Raw genomic sequence first — 11,549 nt, 5'->3', positions numbered from 1 at the left:
TCAGACTCATTTTCGTCGATGTATTCGGATCCAGAATCCTCAAAAGGTTCAGCTGTAAAATTGAATTCAATTTTTTTTTTTTAAAAGTATGGTTCATATATGACTTATAGTATATCTTTCAGGGCCCGAAAATGAAACTGTAAAGGAGTCTCAGGTCTTTTCGACGAATAATGAAAATCAATGGCCAAGAGCTTGATCGGGTCCCTAAGTGATATAATATATATAACATACATGTACCCAGTCACACACATACACAATTCAATTATCTAAAAATTTCAATATTGTACCTTCATTTTCGATGTCTTGTGCACAATTATCTTTCTCATAAAGTTCACCTGCTAAAAAGGAGGATCATATCGATACAAAAACAATCAAAGGGAGTAAGAAGTACTGACACTGTTCTATTTAATTTTCCTCGAAGAGTCAACCTTTTGTATTGCATTGCAATTTGTTTCGTTCTAGCTGTCAGTTTATTTAGAACATCTTTGTCTATATTTTCTTCCATTGCATGAGCGGTGTTATAATTTTCAATGCTCAATCGTTCTATTTCTCCAGCCCGACGACGGTTAAATATTTGGAGACTTATTAATGTGCTTCGTATCAAACTATTCCACGCTTCAAAATCGAATTTCTTATTCAAAACATTCAGCGCATCGGCGGATTTTTTGTTAACAAAATCAAAGAGTTTTTTAATATCCTCTTTCAAAGGTAAATTTGTTTTTACAGCTCGACGTTTTTTGGCTTGGTCCTCGATTGCTTTTTTGTTTATGTTTACAGGTATTTCGGTTTCCCATAAGACAATAAAATCATTTACTAATTTTTTATTTATCTCATCTTGATTTATTATACATTGTGTACATATATATGTACATGTATACATGTATACATATATATGTATGTATATGTATATTGAAATAAAACCAGGTTTGAATTTTAATGATTATATATTCATTATGCTTAACGTATATTTTTCGGAGCCTAGAATAATAATATGAAACGAACCTTAAATGATATACTTATACTCTTGAGTTTAATATATACCTTTAGGACATAGAAAATAATTAAATAAAATTTTCTTGATATATGTATGTATTTAGCTAATTCAATGGGATTGATGGATTTGAATTTTAACGTTTGATTTCAACATGCTCGGTGTACTTTATAAGGACATCACTCAATAAAAAAAAGGTCCTTAAAATTTAAATGGAACTTAAGCAATTATTTTTATGGTTTTATATGTTTATTAGTCCTTCAAATTTATAAATATTTTGAAGCTACCCTTATGACAACAATATGTTTCTGAAATCATGTATGGATATATTTGAAAATAATTAAGTGATTATCCCCAACATAAGCCAAATTTTTAAACAATTTTTTCAAATTGTTTTGTTGTGCATTTGTGAAAATGTAATATATTTGAACACAAAACTTGGAATACATGACAAAGTAATTGATTAATTAATGAGGATCCAGCAGGAGTCTTAGTTCTTTGTTTGTACTCTAAAAATGTAATTTCTTAATAAGCTTATAAAATAAAGAAAAACTTTTCATTCATTTTGGTTTGCTTAACATCTAAAAGTATCAATCAAAATTTGGTAGCATTTTCGTAATGCAATTCATTTTTATAAAATTATATAAAATTCTCATTCATTTTTATTTGTTAAGCATCTATAGGTATCAAACTTTAAAGTGTACAAAAATTTTGTAGTAGCATTTCCGTAATGCAATTATTTTCATAAAATTTTTATTTAAACATCTAAAAGTATCAAGTTTTATAGTGCAAACAAATTTGTATAGTACCATTACCGTAATGCAATTCTTTTTTATAAAATTATTAATATTGTTTTTTTTTATCGGAGACTTCCGTTGACAATTAACGGTTGATTGTTTACGGAAGGCTCCAGTAAGAAAAAAATATTAATAATTTTATAAAAAGAATTACATTACGGTAATGCTACTAGTTTAAACTCTAAAAAAATGATTTTCTTTCATAAACTTTTAAAATAAAGAATACATTTTCATTCATTTTTGTTTGTTAAACATATAAAAGTATCAAGTTATAAAGTGTAAACTAATTTTTGTTTTAGCATTTCCGTAATGCAATTCTTTTTATAAAATTATTTTGATTTTTTTCTTGACTCAGCCTTTCGCTGATTGTCAATCCATGACTTAAGCTGTGCTGGAGTACGACGCTTTAAATATTGGGATGCAGCAATAACCCTATTGCACTCTGCTAAGCTAGGTAATCTTTTCAACGATTCGAAATTGCCGAAAGCCTCTTCCATCTCTTTTCGCTCAGGTGGCGACCAACGAATGCGTTGTGTCTTGCCAAAAGGAGATGCTATATACAAAATTAAATAAGATTAGTAAAATTAATAATAACAAGATAGAACGCTACAGTCGAGCAAGCCCGACAGTAAAATAGCCTGTACTCTCCACAAAAAAAGAAAAATTAAAAAAAAAAAAAATTAAAAAAAAAATTAAATTATTAAAAAAAATTAATGAATTAATTAATTAAATTAGTTTTAACAGCATACATTTACATCACGTACCTATGCGTGTTTATATGCGTGTATGTATGCAGCACAAAGTTGAACCAAAGCAGCAACAACAACAACAGCTGCGGGCAGCGCTGCCGACAGAGGCAGCGCATGAGCAGCGATTTTACTTATGGCTATAACTTTCTTCAGAATTGACCTATCATGATGAAATTTGGCACACGGACACATTAGTACTAACTGGATGTACCTACCAAAATTGATTTCAAAATTCCGAGAATTACGGAAGTTATAAGAAAAAACACGAATTGCGGGGGAGTGGGGGGGTGCATCGAAAAAAAACTCAAACTCGTACTTTCTCGGTCTTAGGAGAATATGGAAACCAAGTTTGGTTATTCTAGCTCTTATACTTTCTGAGATCCTTGCGTTCATACGGACAGACGGACAGACAGACGGACAGACGGACGGACGGACAAGGCTATATCGACTCGGCTTCTCATCCTGATCAAGAATATATATACTTTGTGGGGTCTGCCACGCCTCCTTCTGTGTGTTACATACATGCGCACAAAACTAGTATAGCCTTTCACCCTTTGGGTGCAGGCTATAAAAATACAATTCATGCATTCAAAATTTGGTTTATATTTATATAATGTTATAGTTTTTTGTTCTTACTACTGCGGCGTTTTCGATTTGGCTGCGGCTCAACTATTTCCTCTTTTGACTTTTCAGACTCATTTTCGTCGATGTATTCGGATCCAGAATCCTCAAAAGGTTCAGCTGTAAAATTGAATTCAATTTTTTTTTTTTAAAAGTATGGTTCATATATGACTTATAGTATATCTTTCAGGGCCCGAAAATGAAACTGTAAAGGAGTCTCAGGTCTTTTCGACGAATAATGAAAATCAATGGCCAAGAGCTTGATCGGGTCCCTAAGTGATATAATATATATAACATACATGTACCCAGTCACACACATACACAATTCAATTATCTAAAAATTTCAATATTGTACCTTCATTTTCGATGTCTTGTGCACAATTATCTTTCTCATAAAGTTCACCTGCTAAAAGGAGGATCATATCGATACAAAAACAATCAAAGGGAGTAAGAAGTACTGACACTGTTCTATTTAATTTTCCTCGAAGAGTCAACCTTTTGTATTGCATTGCAATTTGTTTCGTTCTAGCTGTCAGTTTATTTAGAACATCTTTGTCTATATTTTCTTCCATTGCATGAGCGGTGTTATAATTTTCAATGCTCAATCGTTCTATTTCTCCAGCCCGACGACGGTTAAATATTTGGAGACTTATTAATGTGCTTCGTATCAAACTATTCCACGCTTCAAAATCGAATTTCTTATTCAAAACATTCAGCGCATCGGCGGATTTTTTGTTAACAAAATCAAAGAGTTTTTTAATATCCTCTTTCAAAGGTAAATTTGTTTTTACAGCTCGACGTTTTTTGGCTTGGTCCTCGATTGCTTTTTTGGTTATGTTTACAGGTATTTCGGTTTCCCATAAGACAATAAAATCATTTACTAATTTTTTATTTATCTCATCTTGATTTATTATACATTGTGTCAATAATATTTTTGCACATTTTTTTTATTAATGAGCTTAGACTTGTAGCAACCAATGGGGTTTTAAAAAGCAAAAGTTCGTTATCCCACTGGGAAACAGTTCGAATGCTAGACATCATAAGTTCATGATGTTTGGGATGAATGGCATCCTTTAACTCCTTTATTTGGCCTTGCGACTGTTGTTTTAATTCTATTACCAATCTACTTAATACTCTTAAATGAGACCGAATCATATCATGTTGTAATGCATTATACTTCATGCATTCTGCATTTCCCAATAATACGATCAAATGGTCATATAATAAATTTCTCGTTATATCATCGTCATTTAAAACTGGAACAACTTTTCGACGCAATATGTCATTTGCAGCTTTATGCATATAGCCAGTTTTGCTGCGTCCATCCCTTAACATGTTTTTCGAACCATTAGGATGAAAAACACGGCAGTTGCGAATATGGCAACGAATTGTCGATTTCCGAAAGAAGCCAAGACAACCTTTACAACTTATTAAATCATGTGGACCATTACGAGAATTAATTCGGTTTTGGCGAGGTGCTATTATAATACCTTCGTTATAGATTTGATCTGTGTTGTGTATAAAATCTCCCTTTTTCCGAATAGAATCAATTAGAATTTTTCGATTGGGATCGTTAGCTGAAAGAACCATAAATTTCTTAACATCTGGTTCATTCATATGAACGTTTTGTAAATGTCGAGCAAATTTTGTTTGCAATTTTTTGCAGAACATACAAAAGTGTCTTTTGCTCTTTGTTTGTGTTTTTGCTGTAGGTATTTCAACATTTCTAAGATCAAAAAGAGGTACTTGAGCTTCATATGAAAATGACTCGTTTATTGTTAATGATGAGTTGATGCCATCGTATGTTGCAGATTCTGGCCAATTAGATCCGAGTGATTCCAAAGTGTCGGTATAGCCACTAACTGCTTTTGAACTAATTTCTGAATGTTCTGTAGAATCTATTAAAAATGATTATTAAGCTTTCTAAATTAACATTTTAAAATTAACGTATCTTATAAAACTATAAAAAAACAGGCTATAAACACTCTGTTCACTTATTACGAAAGAAATATTTCGTAGACGCACGGGGTATTTTATGGATTAGTGACATTTTTATACTCTATACATAAAATGAAAAAAGCGAATACTTATTAGGTTTGTGCAAAGTGAAAATGTAACATGCAGAAGATGACAGACCCTACAAATATATATTATTGATGATCAGCGTGACGAGATTAGTCCAGTGAGTCATGTCTGTCCGTCCGAATGAACAACTGGATCTCACCTCCTCACCATCCCCCCCCCCCCCCTCCACTATTACGATACTATTAAGGATTTTCCGTGATGCCTTTTATATACAAATCTAGAACTGAAATAGTACAAGAGCTACATAACACCAAATTTTAAACATAGATGCCCTATGTGAGTACGCTGCAGTATGGATTTCGAACTTAAATTTAATAATTAAAGGCGGTAAACTCAACTTTAACTTTTTCACTTATTATATTTAGTTTTTCACAGATTTTCTTGCAATTTTTAACAGTTTTAACTATTTGTAACTTATATTTATGATTTATCTATTAACTTACTCAGAATGGGGTCGAAGCCATCTGCTCCAATCGCCTCTAAAAGTGGAAAAATTTAATTAAAAATTAGTAACACAGTCGACTTTATAATAATCGAAATATCTTACCAAAATCTTTTTGAATGTTTTCTTTGTTAACGCCACCATCAGAGGTTTGGCCCTCTGAAATTTAAATTCCCTTTAGTACTGCCAATTTTCTTGAAATATTTGCTTACAGCAATATTACTCAAGTAATTTACTTACCTAATTCTTTATAAAGTTCCACTTCATTATTATTTACTTCACTGCTGTAAGACAATTTTTGTTTAACTAAAATAGGAGATATATAAATTAAAATATTAGTATTACATCTAACTTTATTTATAATAATCAAGATACCTTACCAGAATCTTTTTGAATGTTTTCTTTGTTAACGCCACCATCAGAGGTTTGGCCCTCTGAAATTTAAATTCCCTTTAGTACTGCCAATTTTCTTGAAATATTTGCTTACAGCAAAATTACTCAAGTAATTTACTTACCTAATTCTTTATAAAGTTCCACTTCATTATTATTTACTTCACTGCTGTAAGATAATTTTTGTTTAACTAAAATAGGAGATATATAAATTAAAATATTAGTATTACATCTAACTTTATTTATAATAATCAAGATACCTTACCAGAATCTTTTTGAATGTTTTCTTTGTTAACGCCACCATCAGAGGTTTTGCTCTTGGCCTCTAAAATGGAAAAATTTAATTAAAAATTAGTTTTTGTTTGCCACTCTTTTATATCGGTGAAAAAAATTTTATACTTACTGTATAACGCCTCATTCATCTTTTTGCATAGGCCTTCGAGAAGTTCTTTTGATTCTACATAAACGTAAATATGTACATACGAATGTATATAAGTATGTGTGCATGTTAGTATGACCAAATTTACGATGCAACTTACCACTGGAATTAATAATTTCTGCTTCAAAAGTAGCTCCATTTATTTTTGTTAAACAAATGTTTTTTGATATTATTTTACATTTCTTTTTCTCAAAAACGTACAACTTTCCGCACTTTATTAAGTAAAACATTTTTAGTTCCGAAGAAGGTAACACAACCGATTTTTATGACGTTCACTTGCTTACTGATCATCAAACAATGCAGAGAAGGCAGAGCTGACAATTCTAACGGTTCTTTTATTCTTTACTATTCATTCAAGGCCATTCCAGTGCAGTGCACACTGGTACGAATGTACAGTATGTCAACAAATTGTTTGCAATAGATATATTGTAAAATATAAAGGAGACTTGCATCTTTTTTAATTTGCTAATTACATTTTAAGATAATATAATTTAAGATTGATTCAAATAAAAAACTTACTTATTTGTTCAATGCCATTAGCATTTTTGGCAACAATTATTGTCATCAATGATAAGAATAATCATTTGCACGAATAATTATAATTGTAAAAGTTTATTCACGAGTAATTTATACGCATATTATTATTATTATATATATTAAAACAAGGAAGAACGCTACAGTCGAGCAAGGCCGACAGTAAAATACCCTGTTCCCAGACTAAGTTCCGGCACCAAGTTATACATACACATGTATGTATGTGTCCAGATGTGGGCGAAGTACTGTAGTGAATTTGTTTCTCTAACAACTTTTCTTTCGTATAATAATTATAGAATTTTAACGAAATTGTAATATTATAAAAGAAAAATTTTGATGGATTATAACTGAACATTTACATAGTAATTGTGTTTTTGTGATTCTATGCGTGTATGTATGTACATATGTGTCAGCATCAAAAAAATTATAAAATTCATATGTACATATGTCTGTATGAACTCAAAGATCTCAGAAAGTATAAGTCTTAGAATAACCGAAGAGAAAGTACGAGTTTGAGTTTTTTTCCGACAATATATTGTTATCGAAAATTCTTCAAAACACTTAAAAATTTGTTTACTTTTTAATAAATATCCTCTGAGAAATATCCACTGTGTCGCCAAAGAAAGAGAAGGCAACCAAAGCATGTGTCGCGCGCAGTTGGGTATTCATATATTTCAGCTCTACTTTTAACGTTCTTTCTCTAACGTTAGGCTTCTAGCACTGATTTAGCGTGGCCTTGGCATTTTTTATTTGGCGGAAGAAATAAAACAAGTGGAATAGGGGCTGTCCCTACATTAAAATACTCTGTACATGTGTGTAGAATATTTATAGAAATTTAAAAAAAAACAAGAGAGAACGCTACAGTCGAGCAAGCCCGACAGTGTAATACCCTGTACCCAGGTAAACTTCCGTCACTGAGTTATATGCGGCCAAAGCAGCAACAAAAAGAGGAAGAAGAAGAGCGAACTTGTTGCTGCAGTTTGTGGGAGAGAGAATTTGTTTCGCTAATAACTTTTCTTAGAATTGACCGAATTGAATAAAATTTTAAACACCAGTAGATATTTATTTATAAATTATGTGTGCAAAGTTTGGTTTAGGTAGCATTTGAAATGTGAACGCTATTGACGAAATTCTGTAGCGGGGGAAGGGGGGGAAAATTAAAAAAAAAAAAAATAAACTCGTCCTTACTCGGATCTAGGAGAATCTGGATGCCAACTTTGGTTATTCTAGCTTTTATAGTTTCTGAGATCCTGGCGTTCATCCAGACGGACAGATGGACAGACGGACGGACAGACGGACGGACATGTCTAGATCGATTTCTCTCGTCATGCTGATTCAGAATATATATACTTTATGGGGTCGGAGATGCTTCCTTCTGTATGTTACATACTTTGCACAAACCTAATATACCCTTTTTACCCTACGGGTACAGGGTATAACAAGAAAGGAATGCTAAAGTCGAGCAGGCTCAACAATTAAATACCCTGTACCACCCCACAAAAAATTTATTAAAAAAAAATTAATTAATTAAATTAATTATAAAATATTCCATACATAAATTTACATTTACATTACATCATATGTGTGCATTAAATAATTATGCCAAATCAGCAACAAATACAGCTGCGGACAGAGCTTAGGCTTGGTTATATGGCTATAACTTTCTTTGTAATCAACCTATTGTAATGAAACTTGATATACAGATATATAATCACTAATTGAATGTGACTACCAAATCTATCAATTCAAATTCAAATGAATTGATCAGGATGACAATGCGAGTCGATATAGCCATGTCCGTCTGTCTGTATGAACGCAAGGATCTCAGAAAGTATAAGAGCTAGAATAACCAAACTTGGTATCTAGATTCTCCTGAGCCCGAGAAAGGACGAGTTTGTTCATTTTTTCTGATCCCCCCCCCCCCACACCCGCCTTATTCACGATTTTCTATAACTCCCGTAATTCTTGGAATTTTGAACTAAAATTTGGTCACATTAAGTTTGCGATAACCAGGCCCAATGCACACATACACACATATGTATGTACAAGTACACAAACACGCATACACACGATTCATGATGTAAATGTATGTATAGAATATTTTATATTTAATTTAATTAATTAATTAAATTAAATTAATTAATTAATTTAATTTCTTTTTTGTGGGGTGGTACAGGGTAATTAAGAGTTGAGCCTGCTCGATTTTAGCATTCCTTTCTTGTTTTCCAATAAAAAGTTTGTGTTATAAATTTTGTCCGATCGATTTCAAATTTTGGGCTACAAATTTAAAATTGCTAGATATACTACTTGGTATTCAACGATTTCAAAATATAGAAATAAGGCTTTCAACTTGCATATAAAGCAAATAAAACAAATATTAAATAGTTGGGGACATTACGTAAACAGACTCACAAGCACACAGTCCCAAGGATTAAATATATATATGTATATATATATATATTTTTTTTTATTAATTAGATACATTTATTTATAAATTATGTTTAGAAGATATTTTAAAATATTTTTTTCTTTTTTGCTGGAGTACAGGGTATTTTACTGTCGGGCTGGTTCGGCTGTAGCGTCTCTCTCTCTCTCTGGTCGGATCGGTCCAAAATTTAGCACAGTTCTTATGCATATCATTACAAGTACAAGTACTAAATTTCAAGTTTCTAACTTCACGTTTCGAATTTATGCACAAAAATCGGCTTTCTGGCCCAATGTGCAATGTGCATACATCTGCCGGAATGCGAAGCAAAATATGCGTAGTCCGTTTTCAGTTTCTGCTTTATTGTCGCTTACCGAGTCGTTGCCTAGCGACGGTAACTGTAAATTTTTGGCATTTTGTCTAGCAATAACAAGAGAGAACGCTGCATTCCAGCAAGCCCGCAGTGTAATACCCTGTACCCAGGTAAACTTCCGTCACTGAGTTATATGCGGGGTGGGTGTTTACTGACCAAATTGAATAAAATTGAACAACAGTAGATAATTATACATATATAAATTATGTGTGTAAAGTTTGGCTTAGGTAGCATTTGAAATGTGGACGCTATTGACGAAATTCTGTAGCGTAGAAAGGGATGGAAAATTAAAAATAACAAAATTTTTCCTTTCTCAGACCTAGGAGATTCTCCTACATACCAACTTTGGTTGTTCCAGCTTTCTGAGATCCTTGCGTTCATCCAGAAGGACGGACAAACGGACGGACGGACATACTTTGCACAAACTTAATATACCATTTTTACCCTACGGGTACAGGGTATAAAAAGACGTAAATGATGAAATAAAGTGAATGAAAGAAGAACAATAAGACCGATCCAATGACTTGCAGTTGTTTTTAAAATTTGATTTATCATTTAAAACCATAGCGCACTATTACAAATTACACAACAGTGTTCGATTGTCCACAATACACATACAGTGGCTCACAGCTTATTGTATGCAGTACATATTCTTGCCTTTGAAGAAATAAGTTGTGACATAAAAATATGGAGTATTTTTTGTTTTTATAGGTTTGCGGGAGCTGAAAAATGTAAGAGGCAAAAGGAGGCGTGGCACACACCACAAAGCATATATATTCTTGATCAGCATGACAAGACGAGTCGATCTATATCTGTCTGTCTGTCCGTCTGTCCTTCCGTATGAACACCAGGATCTCAGAGACTATAAGAGCTAGAGACACCAAATTTTGGACAAAGATGGATGACAGAATGATAAGCCGGGTCGATATAGCCATGTCCGTCCGTCCGTCCGTCTGTCCGTGCTTCTGTATGAACGCAAAGATCTCAAAAAGTATAAGAGCTCGAACAACCAACAACAGACTCGTCTTCTCATCCTGATCAAGAATATATATACTTTTTGGAGTCTGTCACGCCTTCTTCTGTATGTTATATTTCTCACCTCCCTAAATCCTAATATACTAATATATTGAATTAATTCATAAACATACATGCACAAGTTCATAATTTCGAATAATTACATTGGTTCCTCCACATTAAATTGGATATTTAAAACAAATTTGTAATTTGTGCTGACGACGTAAAATATCACCAATAGAAATATAGTTGGCCATAAGTCAAATAATAAAATTATATACAGCAAAAGTAATACAACTGAATTGCATTTACATAACTTGTTGGCAGGTATTAATAATACTAGCAAGTTTTTATATATATTATGCTGTTCATTATAGTGTTTCACATCCCTGGTAAAAATGTGTCCCGAAGCCCTGAAATAATAGCTTTATATATATGTTCCATTCCTGTGTTCCCCGTTCAGGGTAGTCACCTTATACAAATATGGTAACTTTGATCATTAAAAAAATGCATTTATTGCAACTAAACCGCATTAATTTGTAGCCAATATACAACATACAATTCATTCCATTAAAACTGGCCAAAAAAGAAGAAAGATACTATAACTTTTCAGGTATAAAATGGAGTCAATGTATATGCCCCCAAAATATATCCTACATATAAAAAATGAAATTTTAACATGCATAAAA

General features: G+C 32.3%; 1 protein-coding gene across 1 annotated transcript; it reads right to left on the bottom strand.

Moving 5' to 3' along the window:
* Nucleotides 1–3,206: 3,206 nt before the first annotated feature.
* Nucleotides 3,207–6,800, bottom strand: LOC115628450. Its single transcript, XM_030524562.1, has 8 exons — nucleotides 6,615–6,800; nucleotides 6,479–6,532; nucleotides 6,341–6,400; nucleotides 5,926–5,991; nucleotides 5,791–5,844; nucleotides 5,687–5,722; nucleotides 4,905–5,056; nucleotides 3,207–3,278 (listed from the first exon to the last, which is right to left on the bottom strand). Exons 1-8 carry the CDS (start codon nucleotides 6,742–6,744, stop codon nucleotides 3,207–3,209), a joined length of 624 nt encoding a protein of 207 aa, XP_030380422.1. The 5' UTR covers nucleotides 6,745–6,800.
* Between the last annotated feature and the right edge of the window lie 4,749 nt (nucleotides 6,801–11,549).

The sequence above is a fragment of the Scaptodrosophila lebanonensis genome, unplaced genomic scaffold (assembly GCF_003285725.1).
Source record: "Scaptodrosophila lebanonensis strain 11010-0011.00,11010-0021.00 unplaced genomic scaffold, SlebRS2 tig00000115-arrow-arrow-pilon, whole genome shotgun sequence".
NCBI lineage: Eukaryota > Metazoa > Arthropoda > Insecta > Diptera > Drosophilidae > Scaptodrosophila > Scaptodrosophila lebanonensis.
The sequence above is the reverse complement of the archived record's forward strand: the minus strand, read 5'-3'. Positions and strand labels throughout refer to the sequence as shown.

Excerpts from the sequence above, each read along its gene's own strand:
- LOC115628450 (XM_030524562.1), bottom strand. The coding sequence starts at position 6,744 with ATGTTTTACTTAATAAAGTGCGGAAAGTTGTACGTTTTTGAGAAAAAG. Across the intron at positions 6,533-6,614 it reads AGAAATTATTAATTCCAGTG|AATCAAAAGAACTTCTCGAA; the intron begins GTAAGTTGCATC and ends ACGTTTATGTAG. Across the intron at positions 3,279-4,904 it reads CATTTTCATATGAAGCTCAA|CTGAACCTTTTGAGGATTCT; the intron begins GTACCTCTTTTT and ends TCAATTTTACAG.